Source organism: Hippichthys cyanospilos, chromosome 20 (assembly GCF_059441005.1).
Source record: "Hippichthys cyanospilos isolate Australia breed blue-spotted pipefish chromosome 20, RoL_Hcya_1.0, whole genome shotgun sequence".
NCBI classification, from domain to species: Eukaryota; Metazoa; Chordata; class Actinopteri; order Syngnathiformes; family Syngnathidae; genus Hippichthys; species Hippichthys cyanospilos.
Genome location: NC_142388.1, coordinates 2496504 through 2521418, shown reverse-complemented (window position 1 = coordinate 2521418; position 24915 = coordinate 2496504). Strand labels below are relative to the sequence as shown.

Genomic DNA, 24915 nt, shown 5'->3' with positions numbered 1-24915 from the left:
CTAACGTTAAAAATAGATTTTGCCGTCGCGCGCCGGCGGAAGCATGAAAGAGGATCCGATAGCCCAAGCAATCTCCTGCCACTTTCCGCGACGGGCTGTGATGTGCCGGCGAGCGCTCACCTTGTTCACGCCGCCTCACTTTCTTTGTTCGCGCACGTTGTTGTTGCGCAGCTCGCTAGTTTCAACTCGGCGGGCTGCCAAGGTTGTTTAAAAGATAGCTTTGTAGGACGTTTGCAAAGTTCTGCTTCCCAGATAGACTACAGTACCCGACAAAAGTTTGCAAACAACTTTGAATTTTAATGGCCTCAAACACATGTACTCATTCACACTCAAAGACATACTTTCACGTATTTATTTTATTTTTTTAAAGACTTTCTATCCAAGTTATTTATTTTCTCAATTTTTTTCAAGTTTTTGTATTGAGGGTCTGAAAATGCCTGGTACTAAAATAACTCATTCAATGCCAGGGACGTATTTTCACGTTTTTTCAAGAGTCCGCTCGTTCAAATCCAGGGACATATTTTCACATTCTTTTATAAGTCCGGACATTCAGTCCGAGATAGTTAAGTATTAAATTGATACTTCAGTATATTGAGGACATTAATTTCCAGATACTTAAGTATTAAATTGATACTTGGATTGAATGTCCATACTCTTAATGCAGCACCTCCTGCTGGCAATCAAGTATAAAATATTTGATAATGACCGCCCTATTACCAAGTGTTCCATCAATATGTATTGATATTTATTCATTGGTATTTTCTACTTCTACTATGACTCTTAGCTTTTCCTGACACGAATCCTGGCAATGGAATTAAAACCACATCCTGTTCCTCCGCCAGCCCATCGGAAGACATTTTTATGGCCAGATACCTGCCATCTCGCTTAAGGGAATATTCCGGCCTTTCCAGTCTGGACAAATTGTTTGCAGGCTGTTTTGACATGTCCTGGTTTGCATCGTGGAAAAAAAAAAAAAAAACAAGGCCGAAACTGAGAGACGGGATAATGGGACTTCAAAATATGGAGTACGGCGCTACCCTTACGTCCTGACTCATTGTCACACAGGAGGAAAAAAAGCAATCAAATCCAAGCATATTTAGGAAGGCGATATTAGCTTCTGTTTCCTTTTGAGTGCTCCGCCATGATTCATCTGGAAGAAAATTCGTTTCTCTTTTCCTGTTCATTTGAAATGATTTAGTTCCTCTTTTGTGATAAAAGGTCAGCCGCCAGCCGCCCAACGCCACAGATGTCACTTCCTTTATGCGGGCATGTTGTTGGGTTTAACATGTCAAATTCAGTTCTATCATTTCTCATCATTGACGCTGGGCAAATTTAACAACCGCTCATTTAATTAATTATTTCAAAATTGGCTGTCATCGTAAAGGTAACAGTTTGAGATTACATTTGAGAATTCTGACAATTCTGATCAGAACTTTCAACCTTTAAAGTCAGACTTCTCTCACTTCAAGCTGAGAATTCCGACTCTTCTTAGAATTCTCACTTTCAAGAAAGCCCCTTTTCTCGTTCACAATTTTTGCTCTTTTCCACTCTTGTAACGACTCTTTTTTTTCTCTCCTTTAGGAGAAACAAGATCCAAACATCTCCTTGCAGCTCCGCAATGAGATCCAGGTATGAAGATGACACAATCACATGCACTTTCACCAGCCGCCTCATTCGGTACAGAGCACATTTTACCACGGAAAAACGGCATAAGGATTTCTCCTGAAAACAAAGCTGCGGCTTTTAGGAGGATATGCTTCTTGCTGAACTGTTAGGACATTGGAATGTATACAAAGCGTATTGTGTGGACAGCGGCCGCCACAGAAGGAGCTTGAAACCAGTTCCGACCGAGCTGTTTCTTTTTCAGGAGTCGTTGGGCTTCAGCAGTGAGCTTTCCACTCCAGAAACAGACAGAAAGTAAGTCCGCCACAAACATACCATCGCGTCGCGTCGAGCTTCTCGGCACACTAGCGAATGTCCACCCGTGTGATCGATCGGGTGCTCGGATCGAAGGGTGCCCAAGCGCGCCCGCGGCCAAGCTAGGTCACCGCCGAGGTGGAAAACTGCCTCTTAATAGACCAGTGCAGCCAGGCGTGGGAGAAGAGAGCCCCAGGTGAAAATTCTGAATTGTCAGACTTCTCTCAAAGGTGAGAATTCCGATGTCAGGTTGATGAGACGCCTGAAAGAGAATCACTTCAAAGTGAGAATTTTGATAAGTCAGAATTTGCACTAAAGTGAAAAAACTGAAAGTCAATATTCCCATTTTAACCCCCCTGGTGTCAATTTCGACCCAATTTGGGCCATTAATCTATGACCCACTTTCCACAGATAAATCAACACCAGGAGCCGCTAAAAAAAAACATATTTATTAAAAAAACATTCTTACGACAAATATGGTCATGGGGTGAGTGGGAGTGAGGAAGCGGAAGGAATCAGTTGTGTGTTAGCAGCCACCGGAGTAGTTGCTGCAGTTTTTGTTAACTAAGGTTGTACCACATTATTTTCATTAAAAAAAGCAAGCAGACAGAACCAATGTCTGAATCCATCCATGTTCACAAACGGGCATTAAGATGAGATGTATTCAGTGTTCAGAATTTTTCAAGTTCTTAACTGGTTTATCCTATTTTGAAATACTTGTTTTTCATCTGGAAGGCCGCGCTGTATTTCCTGTTTACGTTCTCCCTTCGTCAGTTGGCTTTTTGCGGTGTTTGTGTTAGTAGAGGTTGTTACCGTCTTGGTTTCAAGAAAAGAACTCGCAGACTGACCCAATGTTTGAGTCCATCCTTGTTGAGATGTTGACTTTTATTTTGTGTTAAGAATCTCCAAGCGTTTTAGTTTTTAACGTTCACTTCCATCTTACTTTGAAAATATGCGTTTTTAATCTGGGAGGCCGCGCTATATTCCAGTTTCCTGTTTTTAACCTTCCAGATTTTAGTAGTTTCTCAATCAGCTCTTTGACGTGGATGATTCATGAGACCATTAGAAGTTTCCCATCTTGTGGCCGGTGCTTGTCCTGCCATATGCCAAGCATCTGGTTCCAACCATACAAGTGATGACAATTTCTATTATATAATGCAGTTTACATGATGGTGTATTGTTTTATTATACATAAATCGCATGAGCCGCACTTTGTGTCCACGCGGTTACGGCGCTGACAGGAAAACGTCTGGGCGCTTCCGCCCGCTGGTTCCGCCAGCCTTTCTCCGTTCTTTCCTGCCTTTGTGTCCAGACGGGGTTAAGAGGGCGAGGAAGGCGCATTTTTTAGGGCGATGGCCAAATGATTACAGCCCAAAGAGCCCGGACCGAGGAGCTTTAATGAAACCGGGTTTGGGTGCGGTTCCTGCAACACAAAGTGAATGAGATCATGCCATAGAAATGGGTCAGCAAAAAAAAAACAAAAAAAAAGTTCCCTCGTTCGTACAGAGCCCCTCTGGTGCCATGTTATGAGAGAAAACAAAAAAGATCATCTGTTCCCTCAGTTAACGAGTCTGTCTTCTAAATGTCCTAATCTGTCCTCTCAGTTTACACATCTCTTCCCTCAAATTACTAATCTGTTCCCTCAGTTTACTCATCTGTTCCCTCAATTTACTAATCTCTTCCCTCAAATTACTAATCTGTTCCCTCAGTTTACACATCTGTTCCCTCAGTTTACTAATCTGTTCCCTCAATGTACTAATCTGTTCCCTCAATTTACTAATCTGTTCCCTCAGTTTACTCATCTGTTCCCTCAATTTACTAATCTGTTCCCTCAAATTACTAATGTCCCCTCAATTGACTCATCTGTTTCCTCAATTGACTCATCTGTTCCCTTAGATTACTAATCTGTTCCCTCAATTTACTCATCTGTTCCCTCAATTTACACATCTGTTCCCTCAAATTACTAATGTCCCCTCAATTTAATCATCTGTTTCCTCAATTTACTAATCTGTTCCCTTAGATTACTAATCTGTTTCCTCAATTTACTCATCTGTTCCCTCGGTTTACTAATCTGGTCCCTCAGTTTATCGATCTGTATCCACAGTTTACTAATCTGTTGCCTCAATTCACTAATCTGCCCCCTCAGTTTTATTTTTAGCAAACTGAGGAACGGGATTCATGAATTTAGGATACAGATGAATAAATTGAGGGAACAGGCCAGTAAATTGAGGAAAAGGATTTGTGAATTTAGGGTACATATTAGCAAATTGAGGGAACAGATTAGTAAACTGATGGTGCAGTCTAGTAAGCATGCAGCAGATTACTAAATTGAGGATGCAGATTCATAAATCGAGGGAAGAGATTTTTTTTGCCCCCATAACCTGGTACTAGAGGACCACCTTGGTAACTTCTGACGCGCTGTTAAATTATTTTGCCTGTGCTGCCCCATTTGAGTTGCTGACAGTGTTGTGGTTCTTTCAGGTCAAATACTGTAGAAAAATGTCCAAGCTTCCATATTTTCGGGAAGGCTGTCACCCCTACATGCCCCTTTTTTGGGCTTGCACTAGTCACGTGACAAGCATGTGCACTAAAGGAAGTGCATACCACATGCCGGCCCCTCTCCTCCATGTATATGTTGCGCACACAAAAGGCCCAACATGATGGGAGCCAGATGCCAAAGCATCGCAAATGACGTCTTCCCTTTGCCTTTGACTCGTTTGCTGAAGCCTCGTCGTCTTCCTGTCAGTCTGCTTTCTTTCGCTTGGGTTCCACGAGTTGCTTAAAGATCACCTATTGCTTTTGATTACTTTTTTTACATTTTCGGCATGAGGCAAATGACATTCGAAGCCCTCCGTTTTTAGCGTAGGGGAAAATATAGGCCTCAAAACTTAATGAATACCTCAACACTCTAAAATAGCATGGAAGTTTGTTTTACCATTTAGGAAAAATGATAATGCATACTATAACTCTGCTGATTGTCATTCCTGTCGTGATGGCAGCCAGGAAGTTCAAGCAAGGGACTTCCTGTTTTGCCTGTTCTTACAGAAAGAAGGGCAGCATACTAATTAAGTGGCGTGAATCGATTTACATAAAATCACAATTAGTCGAAAAATTGCTATTTGACTTCCACTAAAAGAGAAATTTACATTATACTGTATGCCTTCATTGGAAAGTTAGGGTTTAAGCGATAAACGTCTTCTATTCAACGCGTAGGATTGAATTAAAAAGTGAGGGAGGGGTCGTAGATGGAGGGGAAAACCAATTAAGTTGCCAGGCTGCACAATGCCTGGATTGACACTGAAAAGACGTTCCGGCGCTTTTTTTAAGTGTGTGAGCGGCATTGGTGTGTGTGTGTGCTCTGTACAGGCTCATTTATAGAGCATGAAAGAAGAAGAATGGGGAGGGGCTTAGAAAAGCTCCCGTCGACTTTGCGCTATTTGCATTAGCTTTCGCTTTAGTTTGTCGACAAGCTGGCAAATTAGTGGAGGCATCCGTTCAATTAGCAGTTTATCTTTAAAAAAAGAAGTTTGAAGAATAATCTAAAATGTTCATAAGACCCGGCGATTCAATTGTGTCCACTTTTGTGTCCATTTTATCTCAGAAAAGATGATTTTATCACACCCAAAGAGGGGACATCACTGAAAAGATCAACATGTCCTCTACTGAGCGCACTAGGACCAAAGTAGAGCGGTTCCAATGAGTCAAAAGATGTAGACCAATCACAAATGTCCACTACAGTGGACAAAAATAAATTAGCTACTCATGAGCCATGGTTGGAAAGGTCAGGATGTCTCCAATAAGCCAAAAGGTATCGACCAAAATAAGAAATGAACACAAATAAATCGGCCACTGAAACACATCGAAAAGAACTGGATGTCCATAACTGAGTACATCAGGACTTAGTAGAGTAGTCCCAACGAGTCAAAAAATATAGACTAAAAACAAATATCCACTACACTGGACACAAATGAATTAGATGGGTCGCAGGAGAATATAAAAATAATACACCCTTCACATCTCTTAATACGTTTGTCCAACTTACAGCCAGTAATGGAAAAAAGACTTTGCTGTGCCTCTCACTTGTTATTTCTCACTCTTAAATTTGATTTCTTTGGACAGTTTTGAGATATGTCAGGACTTTTTCTACTTAGTGCTTTCCACGTCGTAACATGCCCCCCCCCCCCCCCCCCCTTCCCCCGCCCCCCCCCGTGTCATGCTTGTGAGCAGCGGAGAGAAATGGAAACACAAACAGGCTGAGTCTGCCCTCTTTGAGTTTTTTTTTCTCTTTTTTTTTCTTGCCCCCTCTTAACTGCCCCTTTTCCCCTTCCATATTTTGCTGTCTCGTCTCTCCTCAGCACTTTTTTTTTAGAACCATTTCTGCCCTCATGCGGTGAGGAAGTAGAACTGCAGTTGCAAAGACGCTGCAAATAGAAGCATTGTTGTCGATATAGTTTTTTCACAGCCGTAATTTTGACATCATAAATGATGACGTCACTTTTGCTAAGGATATGAACTCTCTCACTGCTCTGCTGTTTTACTGAGTCAAAATGTCCACAACTTCATTGGTAGTGAGTAAATGAATGATTATTTGGATTATGGCGCTTCTCCACGATATGTTTTGTGCTTTGGCGCACTCATTACGGCACTGCCCGTCCGGGATGTCCGTTAATACTTAAACCAACAATTTAATCAATAAACACTGCACTCAGCTATGTTTATATAAAGTTCAGCTTTGCTGGAGGTCTCCTGAATGACATTCCGCTGGCGTATGACAATTACAGCATTGCTAAAATAACAAATTGTATGGTATGACCTTCCAGAAGATTTCAGATGCTGTCGGAACTTCGGGGAAACGTCTTGGAAATCCTTCCTAGCTAAAAATGATCTTGCGTTTTGGAGACCGGATTGTTTTGGAACTCTTTAAACGATTGTGTTGTCGTTCTAGGAAAAATATAATAATAAAGATAAAGCAAACGCGGGGAAGCTGCACACAGTAGAAATAAGTTGCCAACAGTCAGTATTTAAATATTATTTTGGGTTTAGTTATGTGAAGCCCATTGAATTGAAATTAACCTATTTTATTCACTCATTCAATGCCAAAGATGCGCTTGTACTTTTGTGTGTGTGCGGACGTTCAATCCAAACTTATTTATATTTTTTTCCCACCAAGTATCTTGCTAAAATAGGGTCTAAAATGGCTGATAGTAGGTAACTGATTACATATGGTAATAAAGTACTAAAGTAATCAAGTATTGGTATTGAAGTACTGTACTAAAAAGTACTTTAGGTACTGAGGTAATTTGATTACGTGGATTTATAAGTATCAGCTATTTTTAGCCAAACTTGAAAAAAAAAAAGTATCTGGATGTCTGCACTTAAAAAAATGAAAGCATCATGTAAAAATATGTCTTTGGGATTTCATGAACTAAACTTGACTCTTTTTTTTTTTTTTTAGGATGTCCTTGCACAAATCCAACTCTGAAGATGGATCTGGAGGTAACGGGTCGATTCTGTCCTGTTCAAGATGTAAAATTTGAACCTTTTAGAAGACAATAAAGACATGTGCTCTGGTTAGGCAAATGGGACAACAAGAAGAAGAACAAGTCCTTCTGGCAGAATTTCCGCAAGCCCCAACACAAGGCGGTCGTGCGACAGACTTCCAAAGGTTTGGGTGCCACATTTTCTTCACTTAAGCAATCCCAAAGTCAGATTTTTTTTTTTTTACGACAATCAATCCCAGGTGTTCATTTATGTTGTTTACCAATTTATTTGAATTTTAAGCGAAAGTGACCTCAGTTATCTAATAGTATCAAGCACTAAAGTAATCGTTTACTTTATGTGCTTAAGTGGTAAGTAATTGTTTACTTTGGTACATTGGTACTTAAAGTAGTTGACTAGGTTCAATACTTTTGTAAGTAATTAAGTACTAAAGTAATGAATTACTCTTTGCAATTGAGCACTAAGGTAATTCTTTACTAAAAGTAATCTAGTACTAAAATGATCACTTTGAGCTCTAAAATATTGAAGTAATCAATTGCTTTATGGTTAGTTATTGATTACCTTTAGTAACCTAGGGACCTAGGGAGACCTAGGGTAATCGAGTACTGTAACTAAGCAATTGATGACCTCAGTCATTTATTGTTAAGCACTGAAATAAATAATGTACTAGAAGTACATATGATAGGTACTAATGTACCAATCAATTACTTTACGAATTGATTACTTTGGTACATTAGTACTTAGAGTAATTGATTACTTTTAGAACTGTGAGTAATTAAGTACTCAATTACTTTAGGTAAATGAGCTAGGTTCAAATGTACTAAAAGTAATCAATTACTTTTCAATTACCACTTGGATACATTGAGTAATTAATGTGGTGCTTGATTGCCAAAGTAAAAGATTATTTAATTACTATATTACTTAAAGGACCTCTATCTAGTTACTTAAGTGATAAAGTAATCAATTGCTTGTAAAAACGTAAATTCACAGTTTTGGAATTAATGGCGCTAATGGGCAAAACGGCCACGGTCGCAAAACAGTTTTGTGAGCGTATTATCGTCAAATATCACGCAGTAGTCGGCTTCCACTTTTTTTTTTCTGACGGTGGCTCTCGCCGTCCTTCAGGCGAGGACATCGGCTACGTGGCCAGCGAGATCACCATGAGCGACGAGGAGCGAATCCAGCTGATGATGATGGTGAAGGAGAAGATGATCACGGTGGAAGAGGCGCTGGCTCGGGTAGGAGCTTTCGAACAACGTCCTGCCGCCGTCCTCAAATTTAACCCAAGACTCGTGTCCAACTGCGTACTAAAATGACTCACTCCTACTAACCCGCACAAACTCTCGTCCACTATCTTAGATTTTGTTTTTTTGTTGTATCGGGTGGATTTTTTTTTTTTTTTTGAGTGTGGGTGTGGAGAACCTGCTGTTCCATGTGGTGAGATGTAGGACTTTGGTGCATAGTGGCTTGTAGTTGGACATGGTGGATTCTCATTTGGCTTCCCCTCCTCCTTTTGTTCTCTTCTTCACGTTGATGCCCAAGAGTTCCCGTCCTTCCTTTTCTCCTGTCACCTCCTCAAATGCCTTGCTCACGGGCGCCTCGGATTGCCTCAATTTTGTCTCTTTGATTTCTCGATTGGACAAGAAGACATAAAGCGATCAGTGAGCAAGCTTTGGGGATTGTTTTTCCTTGTGGGATCACTAATGAATCAATCGGCGTCATCTTAGTGTAGAATGCGCTTAGGAACTACCAAAAAAAAAAAACAACAACAAACGGGTGTAGTGATGCGACTGCTGTGCAAAGGTCTTTGGCCACCATTTTTGTTTTATTGACAGTATATAATATAGTAACTATTAGAATGTCGCAATGTACAGCACCAAAGGAAGCATTTTAAATATATTTTTTAAATATATCCCTGCATTTGATCACAAACGATTGGATGTTTGCAGGGTTGAGTCAAAGAGCCACTTCTTTGAAGTCAAACTTTTTTTTTGTTGTATTGACTGTATCATGCCGTAATGCACCAAGGCAAAAGTAAAGAAAAATCTAAACATTTTTGATCATATATGCGACAAGATGCAAATCAGTATAGTAGAAGTCGAATAATGACTTCAAGGTTTCTTTCGTTAGTAATAAGCGCTTTTTTTTTTTTAATTGGACTATGAGTCATGGCACAATGTGATTGGCTGTTTGCAGATTTGAGTCAACAAGCCACTTCTTTGAAGTTAATCAATGTAAAAATAGCTTGCAATATGAATTTAAACAAAAGATTAATGTTAACATTTATTTACTTGTATTTTAAATTAATGTGTGACATGCTTGATGTAGCAAATACTCAGTTTTGTTTGAAATAGGTTGACTTCAATGATGAAAAATACTGTTTTTATTTACCCTTTTTTAATGGGCATATTTTAATACTGCAAGATTTTCGTCAAAATCTGGTGAAGCATCATGTGACTCTTAACTCATTCACTGCCAATTTGTGAAAAGGAGTTTTTGACTTATATTGTTTTCTATGGCAGCGATCCAGTAAAAAATGGATCTTTGACGCCTATTGACGTCAGTGGCAGTGAATGTTTTTTTTTTTTTGCATGTATGGTTCAGAGACATTTTAAACAATTTTACAACATCGATCACATACAATGTTGGTAAAAAAACCTTTTTATGACGCTTTCTCTGCAAAAGCCCCCATTCATTTTCCTCAGTGATACTTAACCATAAATGTAAAAAATAGAATCTTAGCGGTAGATTTTCCATCAACTTGCTATAGATCATAATCATCAAAGATCTAGTGGCGGCCAAAGACTTTTGGACAGAAGACGAGCCATTTCAAACTCTGTAGGTAAAAATACAGCCGGCTTGAGCAATTTGTCCGACGAGCGTAATTAGCGAGCACTCCGTCATTCGGACGGCACGCCGCAGCTGCCCGCGAGAGCTCGGCGAGGCCACGCCCTCTTCCTCCGCCTCTCTAAACTCTTCTTCCTCCACGTAGCTCAAGGAGTATGAGCAGAACAGACAGTCGGGCAGTACTGACACTGCAGAGTGGACTGAGGGATCCGCGGCCGGTCTAAACCAGTCCGCAAACTGCAACGTAAGTACACCCCACCTCCCGCACCCCCACCCCAAAAGAAAAGCCTTCACATCCTCTCCTGGGGTTCTATTCCAATGCATGTCGCTCTTCTTCCTGCTTTTTTTTCTATACCACCGGCCAAACGATAGGTCCATATGTCCTATTTGTACATACTGTCCACCATGTCATTTGGATCATTACGTTACGCTTTGAGGTGTGGATGCTTGGTGCAGAAATCATTCATTTTCTAGATAGTATTTTATGGATTTCGTGATGAGTTTGTTTGTTGTTGTTGTTGTGTGTTGCTGGCTAGTGCTCTTTTTTTTTTTTTTTTTTTTTACAAGTCGAGGCGTTCAATCACATATACCCATTTTTATACATATCAAATAAGCAATAAGGTAATCAATTACCTAAATTAACACTTGTGCAGTTTTTTATCATTTTTGGGTCGTTTTCTTCCATATTCTTGCAGTATTTTAGTCAAGGGGTGGCACACTCCTGCTAGTGTGCTAACTAAGTGGTCATACCAATTTGAACTGGGTGAAATTTCAGCTCCCTTCTCTCAAGTGCTTTGTCTTTGAAGTGAAACATTTTTGTAACAATTGAAGGTTTGACGTAATTGATTACCTGAGGTACTAAGGTCATATGTAGGGAGCGAAGTATGAAAGTAATTAATAAATTTAAATAATTCATTCATTTAGTACCAGCATTTTATAGAAATAAGTACTAAAGTAATGAATTAACCACCAAGTATTCTATTACCCTATGAAATTAAGTATTGACTGTAGGTAATAAATGACTATATATTTATTAAGAAGTAAAATAAACAACAACGTTTGGTAATTATGAAAGTAATTGATTACTTTTTTAGCATTTTTTAGCATTTTGTACCGGCCATTTTTAGAACCTCCTTTAGCCAAACAAATACACTGTATACATATATATATATCCGATAGATGAGGGCTAAAATGCGCTACACGGCTCACAAGCTAATCGGGATTTGCTGTTCCAGACTTTGCAGCGCAGTGAAGCCGCAACTAGCTGGTGGATTTTCAGGCGGCGAACCCCAAACTGCCCAAAGCACAAAAGAATGTGCCGCCATAACTATTAGTCATTAGTAGTTGTCTCGTTACTTGTCTGTCTTGTTTGGCTTTTCTCATTTTTAATCTAGGTCACAGCTGATTTTCATTACGCACTATGGTATCATATGGGCGAAACGTGCAATTTAGCCCAGCTCGCCGACCCACTTTTTTCTTTTTTTGTTTTTTTCTGCAACAGGATGTGAGTTAATTCTAAAATCCAAGTTCCCCATAAGTAATGTTTCTATTTTTTGCCGCCATTGAAAACAGTGAGGGACATCCGATCCTCTCTCTCCCTGACTTCTTTTAGCTTCTTGTTTTAAAAGATAGATTGTCTTACTCTGGCTTCTTTTTACTGCCTGAACTTGACTGTAAGGGAAATGTCATCTAGGGTCAGCCTGTAATGAAAAGAATCTGTTTTTTAGAAGCCACTAGAATGGGGTCAATAAAAGACCGGGTGTTTTTGACATCTGGCAATCAAAAGTACAGGAAATGAAAATAAAGCAAACATATGCACATCAGTGTGTCAAAACCCGGTTTATGGTGCTGAGATAACAATCTTCCTCGAAGGGTTTCGGATTTTTTTTTTAAGTTTTTTTTTTTTCCTTCGTGGGTACAAGATTGGACTCGGACGGCGGTTCAGTCGGCTCGCTTCTTTTATTGAAAATAATGCCGTAACAACCTCAGCTAACTCGAGCCGCCGTTTGCTGCAACAGGCACTTGCCGCTAACAATTAATTGACGTCCGCCCTCTAGCTTGTCCTTCCTCAAATGGTGTTGAATTAATTTTTAAGTTATCGTCAATAGATTCCACCGAAACATTTGGCCTTCTTTTTTTTTTGTTTGGAAAAAAATGTGCGTCTTATATGTGGGGAATTACGGTACTTTTGCTACTTTTGGCGACGACAAAATACAGGAAGAAAAAAACGGGCAAACAATAAAGCGGAAGTCCTACGATCGCTTCATATTAGTTTAGCTCCTTCCGGGACCTATATGATGTCAGCCACTTTTTTTGAATGGAATTAAGGTCGTCTGTGATTTGGCTGGCTATATGCGGACACGCCTGCACAGTACACGCCTGTTCCTCAAGTCATCACACTTTGCGAAGACACGCCGGTTAATAAAGGCCATTCATGCCGTCTTCGCTCATGGACCCGTCTTCCTTTTTGGCCATCCCGGCCGCGCATTCCAGGATGGGCCATTAGGGATGAGGGGGGGCCACGGCGGGGTCGCAAAGGGCCTCAAACGCCGGGATTGTTCTCTGTGCACAACACGCGCGTTTCTTTGCTGCGCGGCACGGTTCCGCCGCCCTTTTTTTCGGCCATCGTGCGAGCGAGCGCGCTTGGCGTGTGATTTTGGACCTGGCGTTTTGCATGCGCGACGGCGGGAGACAAGAGCTTCCATGGTCGGAACAAGGCGGTGAGGATCAGACGCATGTCATTATGTTCTTTAAAGTGCTTGCTCAAGTTGATCTTATGGCAGCTTTGGAGTTCTGTTTTCATTTGGGGTTTTCTTTCTGCACCACTTGTTTATGGGCTCACTTTGCATGGGTTCTCTCCCTCAGTACACATTTTAACGTGTTATTGAATCATTTACTACCGGCAGTTTTTAGGACCTTCTTTAGACTGACGCTTGAAAAAAAAATGGGGGGAAAATATCAACAAGCAGGGATTGAATGCATGGAGTCCTTAAAAACATTTAAAAATGTGTTTAGGATTAATGACAAAGAAAAACCTGCCTACAGGTATTTTAAATCACCAATAACATTACCATTGAAATTTCTCCAAAAGCAAAAAAAAAATATATATATATATATATATATATATATATATATATATATATATATATATATATATATATTATTTTAGTTTATTTATTTATTACCAGCCATTTTTAGAACCATATTTATCTTGACACTTAAAAAAAATAAACTTAAAATAAATATCGAGTAGATGGATACTTAAAAAAAAAAACACGTAAAAACATGTTTTTGGGATTGAATGAGTTCAAGAAAATCCTACTTTGAATCACCAATAAAATGTACACATTTTAACTCTTAACTCTTTTAGTGGCAGCCATTTGTAGAACCTTCCTTAGCCTGACACTTATATACACTTATATGTATATACATTTTTGAGCTCTTTACTATGCTCCAAGCTCAGTTTTAAGCTTTTTTTTTTTTCATCCAAAAATGTGTTTGCTAGTTAGAGAACACATAGATGGAAAAAAAATTCAGAGGGTATAAAAAAATGTTGAGTACCACAGCTACGGAAGAACTGAATAAAAAAGAGGCAGAATTTGGTTCAATGCCTTTCCCCTGTCTTCTGGGACATTTTTTGTTTTGACCATGCGATGGACGATAGGCAGCGATGTTAAAAAGGCAGACTTGGCTGGGTTCTGCGTGAAAGGCTGAAAGGAGGAAAAATTCCCAATCTTATGTTACGGCTCTGAGGGAATCGTACAAGTTGTAAAAGTACTTGAGCAAGAATTGTGTGGTTTGCAAATAGACAAAGTGGACGTTTATTTTTTTGTGTTTGTGGTTTGTCAAAGGTTAAATGTGCGTGTTTGTGGAATTGAGGACAGGACTGCTGATCCATGTGTTTTTTTTTTTTTTGTTTTTTTTTTTTCTCAACTTGCCTGAGATGAACAAAGTTTTACTAGACAGCGCTCGGAGGCGTCGGAAACTTGGAATGTTGCTTAGGTGCCATCGCGTATTTACCAAATGTCACGTTGCTTCCAAACCGCACTTGTTGACATCATTTTTGCAAGATGGCGGCTGACACACAGCCAGGCTTGTGGTCCCCCCCCCCAAAAAAAAAAAAAGCAATTAAGCTATTTCTTCATACTAGGCGGACTGGGACAGTCAGGCTCTGTGTACGGTTTTGTGCGTGACAGTCAGGCTCAGCCTGAAGCGCCAGGTTGCCATGGAAACCATTGGAAACAAATGAAGCCGTTGGCACGGCGTGCTAGCCGTGGTACGCTATCCAGGCAGGAGTTATGCTATGCTGGGGCCGCCATCTTTGCCCTGGCACAATTCATCCCAAAATGTAGTGAATTATGGATAATTTCATATTTTTATATTTTGCTTATTAAATATGTTTTAGGCCAAGGGTTCTCAAACTTATTTTTGCAGAAACAAACAAACAAAAACTTTATTAGATGTATTAGCGTTATCAAACTAAATGAAATGTAATACGTGCCCTATTTATTCACCAAAAGATTAGCCATATGAAACTTTGACATAATGTCACCGTCTGGGTGAAATTTCAGCTCACTCGTGTCTTCTTTCAGTGCTTTTCGATGTAAAATGCCTTTAATTTTGAAATAAGGCCTGTACCGCTAATATCACTCATTCCTCACAAATACTAGATATTTTTAGAATGTTTGATGTATAAAATTTCAGTTTCCATGACAATAAAAAACGTAAACAAAGACGTATCTGATCCAGATTATGATTCAGCTTTGTGCCAAATCACCACAAAATGCGACATATTTGCCTTAAGTATCAGTGACTGGTATCGGTCGCATCCACGACTACCCGATACCTTAAAATAAAGCATGATATTTCGACTTGTTCATGCAGTATGCAGTCATACTCAAAGATATGAATTGTAAGTTTTTTTAATTTTTGCATTTTTTTTTTCAAGCTTGATCACAATAAAATAATCCATAAGGAATTACTGTAATAATTGTTTTATAATGATTTTAACCTGTGTTCTAACATGAGTGATGAACCTACTGAGAGAATCTGTTTTTCCACTCCACTTGTGCTTCACCAAGCTTTGAAATGCAGCGGCCGTAAAGGGAAAAAAAAATTAAAAAAAACACTTGTGTTTTGTCACCCATAATGGAGTGTCCTTGCTCGCTCCTGTTCGGAGTAAACGTCCTCCGACGGCCGCACTGATTCATGGCGGGTCCATTCAGTGCGCCCGGGTCCATTTTGCGGTGAATTAATTGTAGTCTCCGGCGAGTCTGGCCTCCATTACTCACCACACTAACTTTGAGTCCATCTTCAACAATGCTCCCATTGACGGCATGCGAGGATCACCAAATGCATTTGTCTCACTTAGCTGTTTTATTGCCAAATCCATGTGCATCTGTGATTTTTATCCCCCTTCCATTTCTGCTGTTGTCGCATTCTTGCGCGCTCCATTGGTCAGGCCCATACTTAAGAATAGCGGCGTCCAACGGAACGTCAACCCGCTTCCTCTCTCTCTTTCTCCCTCCCATCGCAGCAATCTCGCGAGCAGTCTGACGACGAGCAATCGGAGGACTCGGTGAAGTTCAAGCGGCTCCACAAGCTGGTGAATTCCACTCGACGGGTCAGGAAAAAACTCATTAAGGTGGAGGAGTGCAAGAAACATGGATCTGAAGGTTTGGAAACAGTTTGAAAAACTTATATTTTTGTATATATGTATATACGGTATATGTATACATATGTGTGTGTGTGTGTGCACATATATTTGTATTTATGTATATATGTAAATATGTACTCTATATATGAGTAAATATATGTATGTGTGCGTGTAGACAGTATGTGTAAATTTATGTGTATATATGTTCACAAATTTTTATATATGTGTGTACTTATGTATGGAAATGTGTATATATGTATACGTTCTGTGTATACATGTATTTATGTACGTATTTATGCGTATTTTTATATTTTTAGAAATCCGATCGTTGATTAACCAGCAAAGATTGATGGGTCATTAAAACAACCGTTGGTCAATAGCTTTAATGACAACATTTAATTACGTTTGCAAGCAAATGATTGATACATTTATAGGCGAAGGAAAGAAATGATAACAGAGTGAATTTTATTTTAATGTTCTTAAAAGAAATGGGGTGAAAGCATGCTTTTCTGAAAAGCAGTTTGACCTGCAGCACAACAGTGAAATGCTGCTTCACCTTGTTTGCTTTGAAACTTGAGTTCCAGAAATTGATCCGAGCCTGCAGGGAATTGTGTTCCTTTTTATTCATAGTCCAGGCCATTTAGAAGAAGCGTAAATCGTCCCTCTTTTCCCGTCAGATTTCCTAAATGCGGAGCCAGCGGCCACCTGCGACGACAACGCGGCGTTATACACGGGCGTCCAGAAGAAGCACTCGCTTCCCCAGGAGACCTCCCTCAGCCAGGATCAGCTCTCGGCAGATGGCGACACGGACAGCCTGACCACCTCGCCGTCCTCTAGTAGCTTGGACACCTGGTCCGGACACCGTCTGGTCAAGACCTTCAACAAGTCCTCCGGCTCCCACGGCCTCATCCGGCCGCCCAGGAGAACCCCGGCGGGCTCGCTCCCCGGCGCCGGCGGCAGCGGCTCCTCCTTCTCGGAGCTGGATGGCTGCGGACTGGACGAGGACGGGAAGTTGTCGCGCTCCACCACCGACGGCGAGATGCGGAAGGCCCTGAGCTCCATCTCCCACGGGGTAAGTAACAACGAGGCCCTGTACGCCTTTTACGGCCTCACCAAACCCCGGCCCAAAGCCCAAAGCCGCCGCCTCATCCCCCTGGACGATGACCTCTCTCAAGGCGGCCCCAAATATCACACGGCCAACCGACTCCACGGCGGTTGGACGCTCAGAAAGCCCGACCCCAACTACTCGTATTCCACCAAACACCTTCTGTACCAGCGCTCGCGCAACACCAAGAACCCGTCCTCCCCCCTGTGCGTGCCCCCGTCCTCCCCCGCCGTAGCCAAATCCAAAGGTTTGGGGCCGGGAGGGGGATGGGCCTTCCCCTCCCGCCGGCTGCGGGGTCGCAGCGCGGTCAGTGAGCTGAACATCACCTACGTGGTAGAGAGGAGCCTGTACGGTCACCTCAACTGGGCCCAGCTGGTCCGCCCGGTCACCCTTAGCCGAGCCGAGCGGCGCTGTCTGTTGGAGGAGGAGCGCGAGGCGGACAGGAAGTGGGCGGCCAGCGTGGACCGCTGCACCAAGCGCGTGCTCTTACGCATCCAGCAGAAGTCTGTGAGTTGGGACCGTCAGGTTCCAGTCGGCCGCCTCGTGTGAGTAGGGCTCGGCGTACGTCGAAGCTGCAGAATAGCTTGGAGGGCGAACCGGCAGGAACCGCAATGGATTTTTAAGGAGGACGGAGGAACCTCTAGGGTAAAAACGGTTTCTAAAATTATGTGAAATAGTTTCCTAATGTAAAACACAGTACAACTTTACATGCGTAGCGGTCATTACCCTTTGCTCCTTTATTTACTGAAAGCTTTCCAACAGTATTTGTTGCAACTAGTGTTGCTTCGCGCCTGAGAACTATGTTGATATAAGAGGAGGAGCTTCTTTCAACAAGCCAAAACCGGGATCCGATTTGAAACGTTTGCCTCATAAAAAATAGTGTCTCGATGCATGGTTGTCGTTTTTTAACCTTTGCTGCATTATTTAGTGGAAGATTTCCAGCAGTATTAATCGTAACTGCTCAGGCCAAAACCCTGAACGATTAGGCCCAAGGCCTAAGAACTATGTTGACATAAGAGGAGGAGCTTCTTTAGACATTCCAGGGTCCGATGATAAATGTTTTCCCCAAGCCTTTTTTTAAAATGATACCCCAGTATTTACTAAAAACATATCTAATTATTGTAATTGGCCTCTTAATGCCAAAGAATTGTGTTGATATAAGAGGAGGAGCTTCTTTAGCCAGGTAAAGGCCAGGTTCCGATTCAAAATGTTTTCCCCATACGAAATATTGCACAATGTTTCTCAGCAAAATTCGTTCTTTTTTAGCTATCCTCTATTATTTGCCAAAAACTGTGCAATATCAGTGTTGCTTTAACACCTTACTGTGGCCTATTGTTGCCAAAGAACTTTGTTGCTATAAGAGGAGGAGTTTCTTAAGACAGGCAAAATGCTGGTCAAAAAAAACAAGTAATTTGTCGCCATCTTACGGCAGCTGTATTCAAAAAGTTCTATGAAAACTTATGTACTCGTTTTTAGCAGTAAAAAGTTAATATTCATATTTATAGTAGTCATAGTTAATATGACAACAAATCTTTTGTGTAAAATGAAGTGGATGTGCTGAGTGTGAGGTGGAGCTATCCTGCAGCTTCGATGCTACCTGAATCCTGCCGTGTACCAGTGAGGTCCTTCTCATCCAAACAATTTTTTGGATTCCACTTTTTTCTGTTGTAGCTTTTTGTGTTTTATTTTTGTTTATATTTTTAATGGGGGCCCGTGCCTCTTATTTTTTCTGGATGGATTTCGTTCCTTATAATTAGCTCCAAAATCTTTTTTTTTTTTTTTTTTTTTTATCTTGGATGCATGTCCATTCCATCGCGCATCGGCCATCACGTTATTTTTGGACGCCGCTTCAAAGGTGTTTGTTCTGCAAAAACTCGTTTCGCTGGGAAAGTCGCAATGTGGCCCGCAGCTGTGGACGCCAAATAATGCGCCAGAAGTCCGTTTTGCTTTTGAGGGATCTTCATGCAGGGATTTGTTGCTCAGATTTAGTGGGCTAATTTTGGACGTTCAACATTCATGTGCACGTGTATGTCCTCATAAAAAAAAAATATATATCTCTTAGATGGATCCCCCTGTTATCATTTCATAGTTTCTCATTAATTTCCAGAGTGAGAACTACTTCCCCTCTTCAGAAATGCTAAAGCTAACACATAGTTAGCTTTGTGTGTGTATGTGTTTGCGTACCTTAGCCTATTTTTTCCCCCGCATGTCTCACGATTCCGGCTCCAGCAGCCAAGCGCGCCCTCAAATGTGCGTCGAATCCTTGGGAGCGTTTGATGTGGCCACATCAAGAGACTCCACATGTTGGAACCCATTTTTACGCTTTTTAGCCTCCATAAAACAGCTCATTGGCTTTGAAATTTTCTGAGAAAAACTCCCATCACGTCCTTCATTTGGCGCATCCCGTATGACATCACGTCCCCTGTCCTTCAGCAGCCATGATCGGTGTTATGCATGAATCACAGCGCCTTAAATCCCATCATCCGGTGTCCAATCAGGTGTGTTAAAAATGCGGCTAATTGTCTTTTGGCGCTTCTCTCCTTTTGCAGAGAACGTGCAGCTTCGGTGGATTTGACCTTTCCAACCGATCCCTCCACGTGCTCAACACGAGCACAGATGCCCATGTAAGTGTACGATCACAAAAATGTGAAAAAAAAAATACCCTTTTAATAAAATGAATCAAATACATGTTTCCACCAGAATAAAGAGCAGGAGGCCATTTACAGAGAAGTGGTCAAGTCCCCCACCACATCTCGGATCTCGCTGGGCAAGAAGGTCAAGTCGGTCAAGGAGACCATGAGGAAGCGCATGTCCAAAAAGTACAGCAGCTCCGTGTCCGAACAGGTTCGACTTTTAAAACTCAACCTTTTTTTCTGTGGCGTACCTTCTATAAAATATATTTTAAAACATCACTATATCAAGGCATATAACAAAAGAGGAAAACAAGGCATACATTTTGTAAAGAAGTCATTGTTTAGTTGCCAGTTGCTTCATGTTACTGCTAATTTGCTTTTAATTTGAAAAGAAAAAACATTTGCTCTTGATACTGCAGTCAAACGCAGTAAATTAGCATTGCTCATACGTGCAGAAACCCAGTTAAATTCTCGCATACTCCCTCATAAGTGCTTTAAAAAAACTTCTCCCGTTCTTCTGCCCGTTGGTTACTTGAAAAGAGAATGCTTTGCTCAACCATGTGTAAGCGATTTATTCATTCAAATCATATTTAACTCTTTCGGTGCCATGGACAAGAATTCTGTCTTTTAAAATAGTAATAACAGTCATAAATGAGCTCATCAAATACATTTTTTGTATTAATTTATTTAGGGTAGCTGACACCTTTGACAAATGCTTACCTATTATAAGCCAACTGAGCACTGTATTGGTAACTGTGACCATTTTTCTTGGTCACTTGAATGGAAAGGGATCCCAGAATGCTTTGTTTAACTATGTGCAAGCGATTTATTAATTCAAGTCATATTACAAACAAAATATCACAAAAGCTTTTAAATTCTAAACATTGCTTTTTACTTTGTCTGTAGAATGAATGTGTTGAGCAGTATGCTGTTCAGTTCACACACTTAACTGTATACTAATGCGCATCTATGTATCTTTTCAGTCTTTTAAGATTGTGTTTATATTCTCATGCTCCCAAGTATATGTTACGGTTTAAACAGTTTGTACAGTTGAAACATTTCTCAGGCGTTTTTAAGATGAGGTGATAAATCATTGTGGTGATGTGACAGGTGGTGACAGATTAAAACGGACCGATAGACTGTCCGTGGATTGTAATCCCAAATTATCCATATTGTTCAATTTTCAAAAGACGGAGAGCAGTGTAGCAAAGTTATAAAGAAGCGGTCTCCCCTGTCTTTTCAAACACTTGCAGGATGTTTTGCCGCGCTAGCCACATCATTAACATGCCAAGCGTGTGGGTGGGTGGGAGTATTTGTGTTGGTTACAGAGTAAACACGGCTCGGAAACAGTGGGATTGTCACTGCGGGATCCGCTCGGATTGGGTGTGTGCTCCTTGCAGAGCCCAGTGGAGTGATGCAAGTCTCCCTTGGGTTTGCTCTCAAGGACCAGTGTGAAAGTGTGTGTGTATACTTTTGCTTACTCTGGCTTCAGTTTATGAGTCGCTGCCATCTGTCCATCGCGGTGGTCTCATCACAACACCGTGACCCACATTTCGAAGCTTGCGTCATGACATGTAGCCGCTGCTTGAGAAAAACAGGAAAATGTAAATAAATGCGATGCGTGGCCAAATTGAAGATGTTTTGTTGGTCACACTGCCCTCTAGTGTTCAAACGAAACAATATTCTGCAGCGATCTCATTAGCAAACAAAATATCATTTCGAAAGAGCCAATGAAAGCATGTAAACAAAATATTTTTACATGTATCCGGTTTTCTTAAATGTCAGATGTCCTAAGTAGTTATCTAAATGTTATTAAGGAGTCCGAATTAACAAGAATTAATTTTAAATGATGACATTATCTGATGCAATGAAGCCTTGACTTTAAACAAAAATGGTTTTTGATGTAAAGAGTATGTTTAACAACTATTATTTATCGTAAATTACTGGTTTAATTTCATAATGAAACATTTTAGCAAATAAGCATGGCCAAATGTTAGTGTGTATGTGTGTGTACACCCCAAGGCGGTATTGTTATAATGCAACTATTGCAACGCCTAAAAAGTAAAAAAAAAAATGCACATATTCATTTATCGCCATTGTTTATTACAAATGAATTGTTTTGATACTCATTGTGCGTTGATGCCTTCCAGTCAAGTCCAGATGGAACACCTGGTTCTCCACAGTCCCCTCAGCCTGACAGCGACTCCCTGGAGAAGCCCAAACTCAAAGCAGGAGGCTCAGTGGAAAGTCTCCGAAGTTCACTGAGCGGACAAAGCTCGATGAGTAAGTTGTTTACTTTCTCCTTGCACGTTCAATAAAACGTTACTGTGTAGTGGCAAGAATAGTGGACTCCTCAAACGAGCCACCAGAGGGCGCCGGTAGTTCGTTTTTTCTCCTGTATGGTGCTTTTGGAGACCTTTTTTTTCCCATTGAAAAATCTATTTTATTTGGAAACACAAAATAGGTCATTGGGTACATTAAGAAATATGTAGCATGTTTTCTCCACATATTAAATAAATAAATGAGCATTCGTTTTGTTTTTTAATTGTTCTTAGCAAGTCACAGTGCACCACTGGTAAACTATTTCTAAGACAAAGAAAAATCAGCGATTGCCATCTAATTTATCTGGCATCTAAAAACATGAATATCTGTGAATAAATCACTGAATTCATGAATAACGTATAAACACGTCTTTGGGATTGAATGAGTTAAACAACCCCTTTCTTAGATTAAAAAAAAAAAACTTTTCGACTCGATGGTAAACTGTCAAAACAGTTATCGGCAGACGTAAACATTGTTTTGCGAAATTGTACACCAGTCAGTTATTTTCATAGAAAATGTGACGTATATTTAAGATCAATCATTTTGCGTGTTTGCGTGCAGGTGGTCAAACGGTGAGCACCACCGACTCCTCGGCCAGCAACAGAGAAAGCGTCAAATCGGAGGACGGCGACGACGAGGAGCCGCCGTACCGCGGACCCTTCTGCGGCCGCGCGCGGGTGCACACGGACTTCACGCCGAGCCCGTACGACTCGGACTCTCTCAAACTAAAGGTGAAAAGCCCCAAGCTTTTATTTCTATAACCCTTGTGCCATATTTTGTCCAATCCTTTGATCTTTACATCAAAGAATTTCACATCCGAAGGAAAGCATTGAAAGAAGACATTAGGGAGCTGAAATTTCACCCAGATGGTGACAACATGTAAAATTTCCCCACCGAAATTCCCCAAATATTACACACATTTCTTTCCTCAAAAATGAAAGTCTAAAGTATGGGTGCGTCCTAAAAAAGGTAACTTAATTTCAATGTATTTTTTTTTTTATTCGGCACTGTTTGAGGAGGATTGATCCCCGAGCAACATAAGCCGGGTTTTGACACATATATGCATTTCCTATCAGCCGTATTCTAATTATAATCATTAGCATAACGGGACGAGTTTGAGGGTGGGCGTCAGTTAGCTGTTAGCATCCAGTGCCTGTTGCAGCTAACCACAGTTCATGTTAGCTGAGGTTTTTACGGCATTATTTTCAATAAAAGAAGCAAGCAGACTGAACCAATGTTCGAGTCCATCCTTTTTCACACATGATAAGATTACTAAAATGTAAAGGGTCTTGTACAAGTTACAATGTCTCCGATTCAACTAAGAGTACACTGAAAGGCATTCCATTTGACTCGTTTATTATCTGTGGTCTTTTGGCACATACACACACAATCATAAATCATAAAACCTGACCTTGTCGCCCAACGCAGCGAGGCGACGTGATCGACATCATCAGCAAGCCGCCCATGGGCACCTGGATGGGCTTGCTCAACAACAAGGTGGGCACCTTCAAGTTCATCTACGTGGACGTGCTGTGCGAGGAAGAGGAGAAACCCAAACGGCCGCTGCGGCGGCGGAGGAAGGGCCGACCGCCCAAGCCCGCGTCGGTGGAGGAGCTGTTGGAGCGCGTCAACCTCAAGGTGCCAAACAGCATCCCGAGATATTTGCCGCGGCGCCCTCGAAAAGTCGCGTCATCAAAGAAAACGTTGTTTCCGATACATTAAACGGAATTATAGGCTAGCTGAATTTAGCGCAGGAAATTACAGGCTACGTGCGTTTTAACGTAAACGTTAACGCCCGACTGAACTTAACACACTTTGCTGGCTTTTTGTTTAAACTCCGCCCACACCGCTGGAAAATGGTCAGAGTTAAAAATGTCCCGGTTATGTTCGGATACGTGAAGATTTCCATTTATTTGGGACATCTGATAAATTGTCACGCTGACTCAATGATGTGGAAAAGAACAGTAGCTTACATGTGCAGTACCAGTCAAAAGTATGGAAACACTAAACAAAGTCATTTCAGTTCAAAACGCATCTTCCACATCATATGGTTGACTGTTGAAAGATTTTGGAAACACCTTCAAATTCCAATGGTCTCAAACACATCAAGAGTGTGTAACTGTCAACTCTAGATAATGCACAGCTGTGAATGACAATCATTCCACATCGTAAAGCATCGTTCACAACATTATGTGATTGAAAAATGCCTAGACATCATCCACATCATATACGACAGTGAATAAAAAATGGAGACACTTAAACTTTTAACATAAACGCCGGCAATAATTCATCATTAAAAATGCTTGAATTGTTTTAAAAGTTAACAGTAGACTCGTCCACGCAGGAGCACATGCCCACGTTCCTTTTCAACGGCTACGAGGACTTGGACACTTTTAAGCTGCTGGAGGAGGAAGACCTGGACGAGCTGAACATCAAAGATCCGCAGCACCGAGCCGTCTTGCTCACTGCTGTGGAGCTGCTGCAGGAATACGACAGTAAGGAATATCAAAATCTGGCGTTATAAGATTTTTTTTACATCCGCAGTTCGGTGATTTGCGGCGGATGGTGCTGCTGTTTTGGTTAGCGACGATTTAAACGGGGACGTTGCCGATCGGCTGTTTAATTTAAATGAGGTGTCAGAAGTTCATTGCGCTTTTAGAGTGAACTGCATTTGAAATGTTTAAAATTTTAAGTCATTTGTTTCTGTGAAATTTTTGTAAGTTTTTAACGCTTTTAACATTTAAGTAGCCCCTGTGTCGGTATTATATACCAACAATTTTCATCCTTTTGACTAGAGGCAATATTTTTCGGAATAAGAAAACTTTCGTAAGTATTTCTTTCTTTCTTTCGTATCCTAGCCTTTCATTTGTAAAAGAAGAAATTATTTTTCCGAAGAGGCGTTTCGTAAACTGAATTTTTCGGAACAAGAGACGTTC

At 40.9% G+C, this 24915-nt stretch overlaps 1 protein-coding gene across 4 annotated transcripts in view; it reads left to right on the top strand.

Annotated features, from left to right (window-relative positions):
- The window catches only part of sash1a (SAM and SH3 domain containing 1a), a 142303-nt gene that overhangs the window by 108886 nt on the left and 8502 nt on the right, over positions 1 to 24915 (top strand). For 2 of the 4 annotated variants that reach the window (XM_088403330.1, XM_088403333.1), the window contains exons 3-16: positions 1582 to 1629; positions 1868 to 1917; positions 7373 to 7413; positions 7493 to 7582; positions 8542 to 8654; positions 10409 to 10507; positions 15800 to 15938; positions 16597 to 17531; positions 19574 to 19648; positions 19725 to 19868; positions 21808 to 21940; positions 22541 to 22710; positions 23408 to 23617; positions 24324 to 24474. In XM_088403330.1, coding sequence (XP_088259456.1) covers positions 1582 to 1629; positions 1868 to 1917; positions 7373 to 7413; positions 7493 to 7582; positions 8542 to 8654; positions 10409 to 10507; positions 15800 to 15938; positions 16597 to 17531; positions 19574 to 19648; positions 19725 to 19868; positions 21808 to 21940; positions 22541 to 22710; positions 23408 to 23617; positions 24324 to 24474 — 2398 coding nt within the window. The remainder of the gene's footprint in view (positions 1 to 1581; positions 1630 to 1867; positions 1918 to 7372; positions 7414 to 7492; positions 7583 to 8541; positions 8655 to 10408; positions 10508 to 15799; positions 15939 to 16596; positions 17532 to 19573; positions 19649 to 19724; positions 19869 to 21807; positions 21941 to 22540; positions 22711 to 23407; positions 23618 to 24323; positions 24475 to 24915) is intronic. The other 2 variants (XM_088403334.1, XM_088403331.1) reach the window with 2 other exon arrangements.